We start from the raw sequence: 18,144 nt of genomic DNA on the forward strand, positions 1-18,144 counted from the left end.
ATACGATTCCAATGGCCATTTGCAGAAAGAAAGATTCAATACTTGTTTTATTCCAATTAATTTTATGCGTAAATTGAAATTAAAATTTAACTTATTTTTTGTTAGAAGTGCTTTAATTACGAGAAAAATTAATTTTGCAATTTTTATTCACTTCTGAATAACAAAAGATGGCAGCCTCCGTAAAACAACAACTTGTGCAACTGGCAAATTTATCGCATTCTGGAGGGTCTCACAAGGATGTTACGGAAAAGTACTTGTGACATAATATCTCAGACATGGCGTTTGTTGCATAGACCACGTTACCTTGCAACAGTTAACATAAACTATCACTTTTTTTTCTTTTCTTTTTTTTACGATGACTGTGCCGAAGTATGGCGATCTCGCCCCGTGTCGATCTCGCCCTGGCGAAGTCGCCCCGGGCGAGTTCGCCAGGACTTATTTTCATCGTTAGGCGAAGTTATCATACATATTAGACTTGCTAGAAGACATATATTACAACATATATTATAGTATATATCTACTGTCATTATCTGCATGTTTTTGTGCCAAAACTACAGGGTTATACCTCGTATACTACTAGTTTTGTGTTGGGACACGCTGTGGCGAGATCGCCATATTTACTTCCGTGTTGCATGTCTGTTTAGCGAAGTCGCCAGTACATTATAACTCAACAATATTCAAGTTACAAGCTGTTTTATGTTTACTTCATTAAGTAAATACATGTGCAGTAGTCATGTTTTGATTTTCTTGTTGTAAAATGTAATACATTGGTAGTTTACATTTCTGACGATTTCACTTGCAAGCCGGGGCGAGATCGCCAGGATTTTCCAACGGAGCCTGGCGATCTCACCCAGTGTCGATCTTGTTTTTTCTTGTTTAAGTTTACAGTTTACAGTTTATTATAATAAATACACGTAAAGTACACATTTATGGTTTTTTCATCATGTAATGTAACATTTTTTTAAGTTTACATTTCTTATTATTTCACTTTTTCAGGCTGTGGCGAGATCGCCAGGATTTTCTCAGTGTAGCATTTTTATGTTGGTGAAGTTGTCACACGTTACTACGCAACTATTTGTCATAAGTGCACACTTTAACGATTATTTGATATATACTAAATACTAAAGTATGCACTGAAACGACCAGGTACATTTATGAAACATTATACCGGAGACACCAAGTGGGAGCAAGCACGGAGAAGTCTGGCTGCACTTCTCTCACCACGTTCGTACTCCTCCCAATACTTGAATGTCTTAGCCTGCATGTCGCGGTACTTCTTCTTCTGCATCCGCTTTAACTTTCCTTCTGACACCAGTCGAACCTGGTTGCTGATGTGGATGGCTTCTTTGTGCAGCAGGGACACAAGCAGGTAGAGCTGGACTTGGGGACGACCTCGGTTGTTAAGTCTGAAATGCCATCCTTCAACGTCGTTGTTGGTGCGTATACTCTGAAAGTATACGCTCCAGCTGTCTGGTGTCCATGTTGCATCCAGGATCCAGGTCGCTTCCAGGTATTCGACTAAAGTTGTCAGCTGGTCAGTTGATGCTTCTGCCTTCAACCCATCAAACACAGCTGGAATGTGTTGATGTGGAAGAAACGGCAATGACATCAATTTCCTCAGATATCTGTGAGTGTCGTTGTCACTACGGTAGGCTTCACGAAGACCAAGGTCTTGAATCTGTAAAATATTAATGTTCTTTGGTTATAGATAGCATAATGATTATTTCAAAAATTAAACAAATTTTAAATTCAACAATCTGACCATCAATTTACACACACACACACACACACACACACACACACACACAATATATATATACAATATATATACAATAATAATGATGATATCACCAGACGTTGTACCCTCGGTGCCTGGGGCAACATCCCAATGATCGCCTCCAAAACAGCCTTGTAGTCCTTTTTGCGACGTCCAGACATCAGGCAGAAAACAAGTGGTATCTGTTTTGCACAGTCTTCATGCCTGATGAAAGAATGTACGCTAAAGAGCTGCATGAACGGTTCCTTCACAAGCTTGAAGGTACCGTCTGCGTACCAGCACTTGGATCTAGATAACAGCTGCAGCTGTTGATCTGTTGAAAAGATCAAATGACGTTTTCTTCCAGTAGTGACATCTCCTTTAAAAGTAAATTAATAACAATTAAAATAAATAAATTAACAATGAACAAAAAATAAATCAAGTAAATCAATAAAATTATATCAACCGTCTATAATGGTTTAGTACTTAGTAGTTAAAAAATAGCAATTTAAAAATATTTTAAGGGCTTATAGCTTCACGTACAAACAAGGTTTTAATTGTTTGTCACCTTTTAAGAAGTTGTCTGGGATGAAATCCATTTTCAACTCAAATTCCAAGTCAGTTGGATTCTTCGGCCGGCTGGTCTGGCGACAGTAGTTTGCTGTGTCTACTAGACGATCGATCGTTGGCAGCGCTGGGCAGGGAGCCGGACCTAAATGTTCCTGGACTAGCTGATCAACGATACTCCCTGCTGATCTGAAGGGATCACTCTTCGCTGCCAACTTCATGTCTACAGTCATTTTCGCAACCACTGCGCCTCCTATTTGCCGTACATGGCAGTGCATGTGCTCACCAGCCACAAACAGGTCAGCCTGCTGTCTAACCGATGCTCGACAATGCTTGACCTGTGCGTTTCTAGTCGCACAACGCCACACAACGGTGCCATCTGAAATTATCCGAAATTAACAGTATTACTTTAAGTACATAATAAGAAAGGTAGAAAGAACATCTGACTGATTGTTATTTTTTAAAATTACTAGTTAGCATTTAAATGTTTGCTATGCAGGTTGTTTCCCCAAATATTGTTACTAATAATGACAATAATAATAATAACATTTTTATTATATTGGAATCGGAATTATATTTACCTACAAAACTTTTCACCGAAAGACGATAGTAGCAATAATAAATATAAATAAAATAAAGTAATGACATACTGATAAAATTCATACCTGAAAGTGTGTTTCTTTCGACGTAAGAATACCCGTCGCTGTCGAAGAGTTTATTTTTTCCTCTGATGGTTGCTGCTTTAACTACTGCAAAAGTGGATGCAGTTTGTATAGCAACACATGCTGGTGGTGGTCGGTCTTCGACAACGGAATCCTCTATGATGTCAAAAGGTCGGGGTGGTATTGCCTCCAGTTGAAATTGATTTTCAACTACGGATGTAGCCTGTAAAAAATGTATTACTTGTTAATTAATATTTCCTTGTGTGTAGGTCTGTTTATACGAGACAATTACTGAATACAGTAAACGTGAAAAAATAATTCTGCCACATATTGTTGACATATTTAATGGCCAAACAAACTATTACTTGAATATATATTATACTTTTGATTTGTCTTTTGGACGAATGAATAGTGCGTCACACCAATATAATCCAATGTATTTGATTTATTGCGCGTTGCCATAATTAAAAAATTAACTTATATATATATAATAAGGCAAATAGTATGTCCGGCATCAATTAATTATTTATATATACACATTTGAGAGAAGAAATTATAATTACCTGAACCTCGGCAACGTCATCTCTAGAGACTTCCATGAGTTCATCATAGTACTCGAGTTGTCGGGTGCTCTCAGCCGCAGGGGCACCGATGGTGTCCTCCTGGACCGAACACCTAACGCATGTCCAGTTAAACGGCTCCTGTGAATTTACTAACTGGCTATATCTAGTTTGACTCGTGCCACTGTTGCACGTCCTGTGTTGCCATAGGGTGCAACTGTCACAGAGCAAACCCTCCTGACGTGGACGAACTGGATGATCGCAAACAAGGCATCCGTTAGCAGCCATATTTTGTAAATTCTATCTCAGTATTTGAAAGCGAATGATGTTTGCATATTTGTGAGAAGCTTTTTATAACAGTTAATGGATTAAGAGGTTAACAACGTTCACTGATTAAAACAGCAGTGTAATTAATAGAACAAGGCATGTTTTGTGAGTTCCGTTATGACAGTGAATACTGTGCACACTGTAATCGGGGGTAATGGTGAACAGTTAATCAGTCAATCAAGATTAATCAAGTAATTATGGCATTAATTCAGTAAATTGTGAACGGTACATTTATTTTATTTGCTGTAATGAAATAAACGAATATGCATCACTCAATAAAATCATAGTGATTTGGCACAGCTTGTTGAAGTGGAATGGACAGAACTAATAATTACGAATATATCACATTATACAAGAAAACAAACAAGTAAGTACTGTTTATGTATTTATTATTAAAAAATTGCACATTACACAGTAAAAACAAAACAATAAATGAATGTTGTCTTGTTCATATATTTATTATACCAAATTGAACATCAAAGTGTGCACTTATGACAAATAGTTGCGTAGTAACGTGTGACAACTTCACCAACATAAAAATGCTACACTGAGAAAATCCTGGCGATCTCGCCACAGCCTGAAAAAGTGAAATAATAAGAAATGTAAACTTAAAAATGTTACATTACATGATGAAACAAACCATAAATGTGTACTTTACGTGTATTTATTATAATAAACTGTAAACTGTAAACTTAAACAAGAAAAAACAAGATCGACACGGGGCGAGATCGCCAGGCTCCGTTGGAAAATCCTGGCGATCTCGCCCCGGCAACGTAATTAAGTGAAATCGTCAGCAATGTAAACTACCAATGTATTACATTTTACAACAAGAAAATCAAAACATGACTACTGCACATGTATTTACTTAATGAAGTAAACATAAAACAGCTTGTAACTTGAATATTGTTGAGTTATAATGTACTGGCGACTTCGCTAAACAGACATGCAACACGGAAGTAAATATGGCGATCTCGCCACAGCGTGGCCCAACACAAAACTAGTAGTATAAGTGGTATAACCCTGTAGTTTTGGCACAAAAACATGCTGATAATGACAGTAGATATATACTTTAATATATGTTGTAATATATGTCTTCTAGCAAGTCTAATATGTATGATAACTTCGCCTAACGATGAAAATAAGTCCTGGCGAAGTCGCCCCGGGCGAGTTCGCCAGGGCGAGATCGCCACGGGGCGAGATCGCCAGGCTCCACTGTGCCGGCTATTAAAACCAGTGACTCAGCCTTTTAAAACATTCATACAATTTTGTTACCTATTGTCTGAACCAAACTGTTAACAACTACAAAAAATTACTCTCCTACCTTTAATTGCCATTAGATTTCCTCCAAAGTTTGTCCAGACACAAATCGCAAAAAAACCAGTACAAATATACAGATTCCACACGCAAGACTGCAATGATGTCGCTGATATTGTCTTTGCTGAAATTGCATAGGGAAAAATACATGCAATTTTCTGCCGTCTGCCATGTTGCTTGTTTATGGAAACTCTTCAAGAGGGGTGAAAGCCTCCAAAGTATGTGACACAATTACTGTGAAATCGATGATCTCTAGTGGTATCATTAAAATAATAATAATAAAAAATAATAATATGACGTCATCACGTTTGCTTTTATATCATAACATGTTATGACGTTGTTAGATTAAGTCCTATCCTTTCACCCCTCTTGAAAAATATTCCATAAAAAGTCAAAATGGTAGCTGATACAAAATTACATGCTTTTTTCCCTATGCGCTCTCAGCGAAGTCGATATAGATGGTTATCATCTGGTATGTTGAATCTGTGTCATTGTAATGGTTTTTTCAAGATTTGTGTCTGGACAAACTTTGGAGGAAATCTAACGGCAATTAAAGATAGGAGAGTAATTTTTCGTAATTGTTAACAGTTTGGTTCGGACAATAGGAAGGACAATAGGAATACCAACAACGTACTAGTATAAGTTTTTATTTTAAGAAATGACTGACCATAGTTTATGCTCGTTTCTTTTTTCCCCAGTTCATACTAATGTGGACAAACATTGACTTTTTTCTTTCATGACACCTTGAGACCCATTTTAAATGTACAAGTTTGTGTCTAACATAAGATTTTGTTGACACATAGGTGAAAGAAAGACTTGAAACCTACTGCCATTTAGGATTCTCCCAACAATAAAGCAGCTCAAGTGATTTTTATATGCACTTTCCCATTGACAGGACAGTACATACCATTTACCATAGCCTTTTACAAGTCATGAGGTCACCAGGAAAATATCTACATATTAAATAAAAAAAATTCTGATGGCAATGGGTGGGATGTAGTCCAGTGGTAAAGTGCTTGCTTGATTCATGGTCGGTTTGGGATCGATCCCCGTTGGTGCTATTTAATGTTCCAGCCAGTGCACCACAAGTGGTATATCAAAGACTGTGGTATGGTGCTATCCTGTTTGTGGGATGGTGCATATAAAAAATCCCTTGCTACTAATGAAAAAATGTAGCGTCTTTTCGCTCTAAGACTATATGTCAAAATTACCAAATGATTGACATCCAGTAGTCAATGATTAATAAATCAATGTGCTCAAGTGGTGTTGTTAAACAAAACAAAACTTTAAGCCATTTCCATCAAACTAAATCCTAGATCAATTTTTAACATGAATGTTCCAACATTTGGTCACCCATTGTTATTTTGTTTTCCATGACTATTTCACTTTTTGTATCACCTTTGCAAAATAAAAACATGAGAATTTCATAATAGGTCTCAGTTTTCTGCCCGTCCAACGGGAGGGGATTCTAGGTTTGTCATGATCCTTCTGTTTGCCTGTCTGTATCACATATTACCGGCCTCGGTGGCATCGTGGTAGGCCATTGGTCTACAGGCTGGTAGGTACTGGGTTCGGATCCCAGTCGAGGCATGGGATTTTTAATCCAGATACTGACTCCAAACCCTGAGTAAGTGCTCCGCAAGGCTCAATGCGGAGGTGTAAACCACTTGCACCGACCAGTGATCCATAACTGGTTCAACGAAGGCCATGGTTTGTGCTATCCTGCCTGTGGGAAGCGCAAATTAAAGATCCCTTGCTGTAATCAGAAGAGTAGCCCATGTAGTGGCGACAGCGGGTTTCCTATCAAAATCTGTGTGGTCTTTAACCATATGTCTGACGCCATATAACCGTAAATAAAATGTGTTGAGTGCGTCGTTAAATAAAACATAAAAAAAGTATCACATATTGTTTTCTAGACACTTTTTTTTCCCCAACAGTGCCTCAAGATACTGATCTGAAATTTTGTGTATATAGCTTTATCATGTACTGTTACAGATCTCACAAATTTGACATTTACCAATTTTTAAAAGAGTTATGGCACTTGAACTTAGGAGATAAAAAAATGTGTTGGGCCCAGTAGGAAGACATGTATATGAAGTAAAATGCGACCATTTTTTTTTTGGTTGTTATTCTTTTAACAGATGGTTTTCTGTCTAATATTTATTACCAAACCAAACAGACATTTACATCCAGAAAATCTAATATTTGTCAAAATTATGTCATTTTGAATATGGTTGGGTGGGTGGATTATCGACAACCATTACATAGTTTTAAAGGGTGTGACCATAGTATTATAAAACATTAAATTGGGAATGGGATGGGGGTGTATAAAAATGCCAGATTTTGTGTTATTTAATTGTTGAACAGCCCCTAATTACATAATATTTCATAGTCATGTATTAACTTTGTTTGTTTTATTTTTCAGATACAAGAACATATTGGAAGGAATCTTGACAACGGGTGGGGCTGAACTCATTCCATCACTTCAGACATTTGTTGAAGCTTGTAAGCTAGCCTTTATTACTTGCTGATTGTATTTTTAACAGAATAGATCAGCCAGTAGACTTTCTTTTTCTTTTGCCTGATGAACCATTTTTTGTTTTATTCAGGCTTTCATGTTCAATAGACATTACATTTGAATACACATTTATGTATATATATATATTTTTTTTAAATCACACTTCTTGAAAAAGTGGAAGGAATTGTGCCCCTAAACATGATTAAGTGTCTGTTTTCTCCTATAACTTCAGTGTTCTCGCTGGGTGAAAATTATAGGAGGGTGGCTACGCGGCACCACATCTTTAAAAAAAAAAAAAAAAAAAGGGGGGGGGGGGTGGGGAGGAGCTTGGTTACCACATTGTTGTGTGTTGGTAGACTTTGTGGATAGACATACTCCTTATTTTGCCTTAAAAAAAGAGCAAAAAAGTATACGAAATACAAGCAGACTAGTCTTAATTGAACCGAAGATGTTATTGGTCTGACATTCACGGGCAGTTCCGGTTTTGCTTAACCAATCAAAGTTTTAATAATATTATTTTAATGAAGATTTCAAGATATACGAAAAACAATAAGATGTTTGTAAAGTGATCCCCTAATGATGGATACCTTTTTTTGTTATTTCCATCTTCATCAAATAAATCGATCCCTGTGATAAAATATAGCCAGCTTATAAAAAGTAGTTTCGTTTTTGTAAAGGTGGTGTATATATTATTTGGCACCCAAGATAAATGATTTTAATGATGAAGACTAAGTCTACCACTTCCGTTGTTTTTATAAGCGGTAATATCCCCCAAAATGAAAAGTTTACAATATTTTATAAAGAACTGCTGAATAAACAGAATGACAGAAGTAAAAATCATCAGTTACAACCAATTATCTGCAATTGAGGACAAAAATCAGACGATAGTTAGTGGAAACAAATGATAGAATGACCGTTCTGATCACGTGACACACTTGGCGCCAAATAAGTGGGGGGTGTTTTCAATCGGAGATTGCCGAATCCGTAAAAAATTAATATGTTTTCATTACTCAAATAAAATATAACTTTTATTGTGTGTATTAAACATACAAATGGATACAGGTATGGGACAAAATAGAGGCTGTTAAAAATACTGTTAAATTACATTACGGTATATGTTTCGTCAATTGCTTTTTTGTACACAAATGTGGCTTGTTTCCTTTGATGTCCAGTGTGCAGACTAATAGTTGTGTTTTTTTGTGTGAAAAAAAGTGTGCATTTGGAAATAGCGGAGGTATGTGTTGGAAAATATAGTAGGGTGCTGGAAAATAAAGAGGGGCACAGAAAAATAAATGAGGGCGGAGAATGTGAAAGGAGGGCGGCAAAATGCAATAGCAGGGTGGGCCGCCCCGCTTAAATGGAGAAGCGAGAACACTGAACTTGAACAATGATATTCATGTCAAAAATCCATTTTGAAATTTTTGTTTATTAACCCCCTTAGTATAGTATTACTGTCAAAGCCAACATGACCTGTACATGTATCTGAGTAGCACTTTGATAAGATTTAGTTAAAAGTGTGATGTCAAACTACATTTGTGTCAATCATGATGAAGGCAACTTTTTTAACTGATTATCTAAACATCAAATTAAAATTTTAGTTTAGAAGTGTAGGATAAATAGAATTCATTACGTGTGTTTTTTATGTAAAGTATGAACCTTGTCTAGTTATTGGTATATGTCTCAGAGCCTCCACAAAAAACAATTAACATAGACTTGCTTTTAAAACGATTACACTAATAAATAAGATTTCTCATAATTGAAGGAATGTATCTCATATATATATATATATTCCTTGTTCTACCAAATGGCCATCATAGTTGTGTGGGGAGATGTCATTCTATTGGCAAAATTTGCAGATAATTATTATATATCTTTTATATTTTTTTATCTTTTTAGTGGTGAATGAAAATGTTAGCTTGGTTATCTCGCGTCAGATTCTGACGGATTTTACTACACGGCTCACCAAGTTAAATGATGTGGTGGCAAAACAAATAGCACATTTCTGTCTGGAAAAGATTCATACACGAGTCATCTCTTTTGAAGAACAGGTAATTATTTACAGTAAAACCCCAATTTTTTAAAATTTTTATAATAGCAGGCCAAAAAGAACTAAATCGTGCTAAGAAAAAAACATGGGTGTGCTGAAAATAAGACCAGACTGGATTAGTGAAGGATTTGGAATGGCATTTGAAAAATTATGACCTCTGAGGTGCTTTTTAAGCATTATGTAATTAAAATGTAACAGGATCACAGATAAATAGCAGAATTGTCTCTTAAAAAATAACCTGCAGGTGTTTGGGTTTTTTTGGTAGGTGGGTTAGCATGTGAATTTTTAATTTGAACTGCTAGGTCTAAAAAAAAATGACTGCTTTTCATAAGCTGTTATTTCAAGCCCTGTGCAATCAGAATGGTGTGCAAAGGCACTAAGTTGAGAGTACTTCAAATTAACATCCAGTATGTTTGTTCACTCAGCAAGACCCCTTACATAATAATTGAAAATTTACATAAACCATTTATGGTTTAAGCCTAAAAATTCCATTTTGCTTTACCTGTTACAAACATGTAAATGATGATGAATGAAAAATTAGTTATATAAACTTAAAAAACTTGTGAGATGCTCAGAGGTAAGGATTGTTGTTGTCTGATGATCATTTTGGTTGTGTATTTTTTTCATTTAAAGGTAGCAGCAATTCGACAACACCTTGCAACCATTTATGAACGAGAGTCGAGTTGGCGAGAGGCAGCCAATGTGTTGGTCGGTATCCCACTGGAAACGGGTCAGAAGTAAGAATTGATATGATTGTTTTTAGATGTAGGTGATTAATGTGAACTGCACTTTGCTAAATGCACCTGTATGAACACAAAAGCAGTGAAATAAATTCCAGTTTAATTTTTTTTACACTTTATCACTTTCATCAGAATCTATGCCCAAATAAACTGTGACGAAAGTGATAAAGTGTTTATAACCTTTCTCATTTTGGAATTTTGATATAGTGCATAATTTTTGTAATAATTGTTTTTTATTTACTGTCAATTGGAATGTTTCAGGACATTTTACTGATGTGGTTATTGTTTTTGCTGCAGGCAGTATTCCACAGACTATAAGCTAGACACGTATCTGAAGATAGCGCGGCTGTATCTGGAGGATGACGACCCAGTGCAAGCCGAGGCTTTCATCAACCGAGCGTCTCTTCTACAGGCCGACTCGCAGAATGAAAAACTTCAAATACACTATAAGGTAAACAGTTTGTTACAGTTTAGGGTCATTCACAACTGTCATTATGACAAGCATAAAGAAAGTTGTGTTGTTTTTTTGCTTCCCCTTCTGACCATTTAGAAGTTGTCATAAAAATTGTAGATTTTGCAAGAAATTACTTTTACAAAATGTTTTTGTTTTAAAACCGTACATTTGCATGCTGATAAATTTGAATGCCCCATTAGGTTTTTATAAGTGGCTCCTTTAACAGTTTGAAATTTTTAGCTTTATGGTCAGTGTTTAGAGTTAGCATAAAAAGCAATCATAGGGTAATTCTATGCAGAAAAGGTTCAGAAGCCCTTGGTTTTGGACAGTTTCGTAACATTTTATTTTTGATTCAAATAAGAATTTCTTTTATTAAAAGTAGAACATATAAACTATTTTTTATAATGAATTAAAATTGTTCAGTTTCATATGAATCAGAATTCTATAAGTTTCAAGTCCTGCTAGTTCACACACCATTTTATTATGGATAAAAGAAAAATGGTTATATTTGCTTCAAAATTGCCTCCATGTTATTTGTTTCACAGTAACCTGGGCTTCTAGAATTTTTATAAAATCCACTAGCCATGGATCAGTGATTTTAAAACTTCACTAGCCGTACTTCCTTTAAGTTAATAAATTTTTACTAAATAATGGTAATAATCAGATATGAGATAGAGCATAAAACCACTAACATTGGGGGGTTGGGTTGGGGGCAGGATATTCATATTTACACAATAGACTTAACTGCAACAGTTGACCAAAAACTTTCACTAGCCGTCGGGCATGGCAGTAGTATATATTTACTAGCCCAACATTGAATATCACTAGCCATGGGAGTGGGACTACCATAATCTAGAATCCCTGCATTAATTGTCTTTCTGAGTGTAACAAACTTTGGTTGTTCTGTATTGTGTTCTGTTTTTTTCTCATCTGTCCTGTCCTGCTTTACCTCAGTTTATTATGATTTTTCACTTTATTCAGGCTTGCTATGCAAGGGTGCTAGATTTCCGCTGGAAGTTTATCGAAGCGGCCCAGCGGTACAATGAGTTATCGTACAAGACGATTGTGGCCGAAGATGAACGTCTCACGGCTCTGAAGAACGCTCTCATCTGCACCATCCTCGCCTCGGCAGGTCAGCAGAGGTCACGGATGCTTGCCACTTTGTTCAAAGACGAGCGGTGCCAACAGTTACCTGCCTTTAACATTCTTGAGAAGATGTACCTGGATAGAATTATACGAAGCAGTGATCTACAAGATTTCCAGGTAATTTAAAGTGTCATCTGTAGTTAAAGGGACAGACTCAAGTTTTTAAACACTACGGCATATTTTTCACCTAGAACTTAGTTTCAGCCCATAAAAATGGACAGTAAGTTTGGTTAGTTTACAAACCTGTAACAAATTTGGATACAACAGAGTGAAACAAGAGTCTGTGACGTTGAAATATCCTTTAAAATAGACTAAAATGCGACTCCATAACCGTTACTTCTCAGACGCACACACGTTTTTAAAAATATGAAAAATGACCAGAAACACTACAGTTGTATGTAAATGGATAACCTAAACAATAAAATATAAGTAGTGTTTGATTTCAGTGATAATAAATGGCTCTAATAGTGAAATATATGCCTTAGTGTTTAAAAACTCGGGTATGTCCCTTTAAAATTTGTAGGTGAAAATAAAAATGGGTCTACAAAAGAGGTTTGATCCTAAAAATCAAGCACTCTACTGACTAAGCTAAATCTAGAACTCAAATAATTTGAATTACAAACAGAAAGAAACATAAAAAAACTAGTTTTATTTAGATATCATTAAATGGTGACCAACAGACAGGTTAAGCATGTTACTCCACAGTTATCACACATAATGTTCATCTTTAATTCTTTGAGAGCAGGTCAGTGTAAATCTATGACTAAACCACAGTTCGTATTACTAACAACAGCACAATTAATATAGTTTGAAGTACTCATATTTCATTTTCTTTCATCCTTACAATGCTCCATGTTCCATAACAATTTAATTTTCTTTGTGAAATAGATGCCAAACACATGTAAACGTACAGCAGGTATAATGTAAATTTACATTGTTTTGTGAAATGTTTTTCAGTTTGTTTGTTGAATTTTCAGGCATTACTACAACCCCATCAGAAGGCGATGACGGCGGACGGATCGACCATCCTTGATCGGGCGGTAATTGAACACAACCTGCTGTCAGCCAGTAAACTGTACAATAACATTTCCTTTGGTGAACTTGGCTCACTGTTAGAAATCCCTCCCACAAAGGTTTGTCTCTCAATATTTAACGAACAATTCGACATTAAAATCTTTGATAATTAATTTTTTAAACATTTTGTGGTGAAAAGCTTGTTATAACCCAGTACTTTTCAAAATCTTTCAAAGTTTTCCCTTTTTTGTCTTGTCATCTTTGTATCTGAACAGTCTTTCATCTGTATCTGAACAGTCTTTCATCTGTAAACTGTACAATAACATTTCCTTTGGTGAACTTGGCTCACTGTTAGAAATCTCTCCCACAAAGGTTTGTCTCTCAATATTTAACGAACAATTCGACATTAAAATCGTTGATAATTAATTTTTTAAACATTTCTATGGTGAAAAGCTTGTTCTAACCCAGTACTTTTCAAAACATTTCAAAGTTTTTTCTTTTTTGTCTTGTCATCTTTGTATCTGAACAGTCTTTAACACACCGGCCTCGGTGGCGTCGTGGCAGGCCATCGGTCTACAGGCTGGTAGGTACTGGGTTCGGATTCCAGTCGAGGCGTGGAATTTTTAATCCAGATACAGACTCCAAACCCTGAGTGAGTGCTCCGCAAGGCTCAATGGGTAGGTGTAAACCACTTGCACCGACCAGTGATCCATAACTGGTTCAACAAAGGCCATGGTTTGTGCTATCCTGCCTGTGGGAAGCGCAAATAAAAGATCCCTTGCTGCCTGTCGTAAAAGAGTAGCCTATGTGGCGACAGCGGGTTTCCTCTAAAAATGTCTGTGTGGTCCTTAACCATATGTCTGACACCATATAACCGTAAATAAAATGTGTTGAGTGCGTCGTTAAATAAAACACTTCTTCTTTCTTTCTTTCAGTCTTTAACATAAAATACTAATTCAAATGAAAGATGGTCCTTTTTGAAAGATATGATACAGAGAATACTAAGTAAGTGGCTGTTAAGATACCATTTATTTTACAAGGAGCTGTACCAAAATGCATCTAATGAGAAAGAGTGAGTTGGATCTGTTTTTAAGCAACAAATTGTAAGATAAATGGCATCTAACAGACACAAATATAGTCTTTCTTTTGTTTACATATTCTCATAAACTAGGTTTAAAACAAATTTAAATGTTTTTTTACACCCAAGCACTTGTGCATCACACAATAAAAATGGTTTTATGTTAAATTATATGTGACAAAGATATCAATTACTATTGTGCCTATTTGATTGGATGGTATGACTGACCTATGAGCAGCCAGTCGTATTTCTGTAAATCACTAATATATGTAAGTGTTATTGGTATGGTAAATAATGAATGATTTTCTCACCGAGGAGTGTGTCCGAGGAGTGTGTAAGAAATTATGTTTAGTTTGCTCTCGTTTCTTCAGGGAGGGTTTAGTGGTTAAAACTCACTCTGGGTGGGAGTCGGTACCTACAAGCCCTATGTCCAATGGGTTTACCATGACACTACTTCTTCAGGGCAAAATATTTCATGTGAATCGTTGTTCTATTTGTGTGTTGGTTCACAAATTCATTCAACTGCCAATTGGTTTTATGGTGATCTGTTACAAGTTATAAAATGACAAGTTGCAAACTTCAGAATGTCACTAATGTGAATGCAAGTTTGAGATAATTAATTAGATTACACAAATATAACTCACTCAACCAAACGGTCAGTTACCTAGGTACAAATCACTTAGACTGACTTCCATAATTTACTTTAAAATTTGTAATATTATCCCCCTGTTTCTTACTGATTGTAACTTTCATGAAGCCAAGTTTTGTGTCTGAGATTTTCAGTTTGTGAGTATGAAACATTTGTAATGATGCTCTAAGTAAGATGGGTGGATTTAGAGGGACTGAAGCACATTTTATTCACAAATACATGAGCTCACCCCATCCATTTTTAAAGTTTAAAGTGGATATTTAAAATGGAGTTTTTGTAAAGATTAGAAGAGGGAAAAACATAATGTCACAAAATTATAATTATAGTGTCTTCAAGGTATGCGGTTATTATTTTCAGGCTGAAAAGATAGCATCTCAGATGATTACAGAAGAACGGATGAATGGATGTGTGGACCAGATTGCATCGATTGTACACTTTGAAGGTCAGAATAATTCTTTATTCAGTACTGGTGTATACAGGGACAGATCCTGTGAGTTTGGAAAAGGGGATAATTAGTGAGGAAGTCCCCTCCATTACAAATGAGGGTTTAAAAATAAAATGATGAATGCAATAGCAGTTAGTTTGTAAATGTATTGTACTATATGGGGTTGGGGGACGTAGCCCAGTGGTAAAGCATTCGCTTGATGTGCGGTCGGTCTAGGATCGATCCCCGTTGGTGAACCATTGGGCTATTTCTCATGCCAGTGCTCCACAACTGGTTAACAAAGGCCATGGTATGTACTATCCTGTCTGTGGTATGGTGCTTATAAAAGATCCCTTGCTGCTATTCAAAGAGTAGCCCATGAAATGGCAACAGCGGGTTTCCTCTCTCAATATCTGTGTGGTTCTTAACCATATATCTGACGCCATATAACCGTAAATAAAATGTGTTGAGTGCGTCGTTAAATAAAACATTTCCTTCCTTATACTATATGTTAAAACCATTAAACATCGAAAAAGGATGGGTACAGAGTGTGTTCCCCTATCTCTCTCCCCCCCCCCCAATTTGTTGGCAATAGATTTTGATAACAGGGCACAAAGTTTTGGAATTTACCTCTCTAACATAAACTTCTTTTGATGTAGGTTACTTCACACATTAAAACTCATGTTGCTTTCTGCAGTATGCTTATGGGTAAATTCTTCAAGATTTAAACCCGATGCTTATCATATACTTTTAACTCGTCAGAAGTTTAAATTATTGCTGATTTGTTATTAAGATAATTTTAAAGTTACAGACCCTAGTTTCAACTCGTGAAAATTGACACTAAATTTGATTAATCTACAAACCTGTAACACATTTGGATAAAGTTATAATCAAGTGAAACAAAGAGTCTGTGACATTGAAATGGGGGAATACTCTTACAAAATAAACTAGAGCTTGTCTCCATAACCATTACTTCTCATAGGTATAGGCATTTTTTAAAATATAAAAAATGCATTATATGGTATTAAAAACACCAGGATACCCAGAAATACTTCAGATGTATGGAAATAGATATTTTAAACAATACAATTTAAATAATGTCTGATTTTAATTATCAAAAATGACTCCAATAGTGAGAAATATGCTGTAATACTTAAAAACTAGAGTATGTCACTTTAACGACACAAAATTTAAACATATTGCTTTTTTCTTAAGTTTAAAAAGTATTTAAATTTACAGTCAAAATAATTTAAACTTAGTCAACAGAATTTAAACTTACTGTCAACAGTTTAAATTTAAACTTTATGTTAACAGACTTTTAGACTTATTGTCAACAGAATTTAAATATATTGTCAGCAGTTTAAATTTAAACTTTATGTTAACAGACTTTTTGACTTATTTTGAACAGAATATAAATTTATTGTGAATAAAATTGAACTTTTATTACTTATTTCTTACTGCAGCCCGAGAAACCCTTCCGACGTGGGACAAACAGATCCAAAGTTTGTGTTTCCAGGTGAATAACATCATTGAGAAAATCTCTCAGACCGAACCCGACTGGATGACAAAAGCAATGGAGGCCCAGCTTCAGCAGCAGTGAATTGAAATTCAAATACATACAGTCAGGCCTGGATAAACAGCCACCTGGGAGGGAGGGAGAGAGGGAGAGAGAGAGAGAGAGAGAGAGAGAGAGAGAGAGAGAGAGAGAGAGAGAGTGAGAGAGAGAGAGAGAGAGAGAGAGAGAGAGAGAGAGAGAGAGAGAGAGAGAGAGAGAGAGAGAGAGAGTGAGTGAGTGAGTGAGTGAGTGAGTGTGAGTGTGAGTGAGTGAGTGAGTGTGAGTGTGAGTGTGTGAGTGTGAGTGAGTGTGTGTGTGTGTGTGTGTGTGTGTGTGTGTGTGTGAGTGAGTGAGTGTGTGCAAGAGAGAGTATCTGAAATAGCAGTCCATGGAAGTAATAGAAAGATGGCCTGTTAAGACAGGCAACTGTTTAGCCACCCAAAGATGTATTAAAAAGATGGCCTGTTAAGACAGGTGACTGTTTAAGACAGGTTACATAGTCATTTGACAGAGTACTAGAAGGATGGCCTGTTAAAATGGATGGCTATTTAATACACATTAATTTCTGCTTCACTGTTAATCGCGTGTTTTATGGCTACCGAAGAAGCATCAAAAAGATTGCATTTTTAAGACAGTGGCTCATTAGTACAGGTCATTTTGTTCTGTACAGTCAGTTCTGTGTTGAGCAGTAACCTAAGAAAACATCAAAAAGGTGCCTATTTAAGCTGTTGCCTGCTTTATGCAAGTTAGGTTTTACCCTTCTGTTAAATAGCCATTTAAGATTAAAGATCCACGTTATTTTCACAACGTTTACTGTACTTCTGGTCTAAAATTGAAGTTTATTGCCTAGAATATTCACTTCTGTACAACCAGTGTGTTTTCAGTTTTTATTAATCTTTATGTTACCATGTGGTGAGGACATCCAGTAAAAACTAAATCTAGTTTTAAGGAGTATTCGATTTTAAGAAGTTCTGTCCTGTACTGTTTGAAAAATGTCATGTTTTGATGGAATTCTGGTTTACTGAGGGTCCAGTTTTATGGGTTTCACTTTACTTGTTTTTGAAAAAACCCCACCTCAGAAGTGATTATTCACTTGAAAATATATTTCACGTGACAAAATGTTGAAAATTAATTTTGCAAGCAATAAATAATGTTATAGCCAGACGTACTGTACAGTGTTGTAAAAGGGAGTATAAAAGAAGTTTCCTTTTAAGACCGGTGACTGCTTAGTGGAGGTTAATTTGTACTATAGACTAAAACTTGTGGGACAATTGAAAAAAATTGGAACTTTACGTATGGAGCTGTCAGGCGGTGCAGTTACTCATGTTTATTC

General features: G+C 35.9%; 1 protein-coding gene across 1 annotated transcript; it reads left to right on the plus strand.

Annotated features, from left to right (window-relative positions):
• The first annotated feature begins 167 nt into the window (after nt 1-167).
• On the plus strand, nt 168-17,006 carry LOC121379061 (COP9 signalosome complex subunit 4-like). Its single transcript, XM_041507519.1, has 9 exons — nt 168-250; nt 7,612-7,691; nt 9,601-9,752; nt 10,385-10,488; nt 10,789-10,942; nt 11,927-12,208; nt 13,069-13,224; nt 15,190-15,274; nt 16,720-17,006. The coding sequence occupies exons 1-9, from the start codon at nt 168-170 to the stop codon at nt 16,854-16,856; spliced, it is 1,233 nt and encodes a 410-aa protein (XP_041363453.1). The 3' UTR covers nt 16,857-17,006.
• Nucleotides 17,007-18,144: the final 1,138 nt, after the last annotated feature.

The sequence above is a fragment of the Gigantopelta aegis genome, chromosome 8 (genome assembly GCF_016097555.1).
Source record: "Gigantopelta aegis isolate Gae_Host chromosome 8, Gae_host_genome, whole genome shotgun sequence".
Classification (NCBI taxonomy): Eukaryota; Metazoa; Mollusca; class Gastropoda; order Neomphalida; family Peltospiridae; genus Gigantopelta; species Gigantopelta aegis.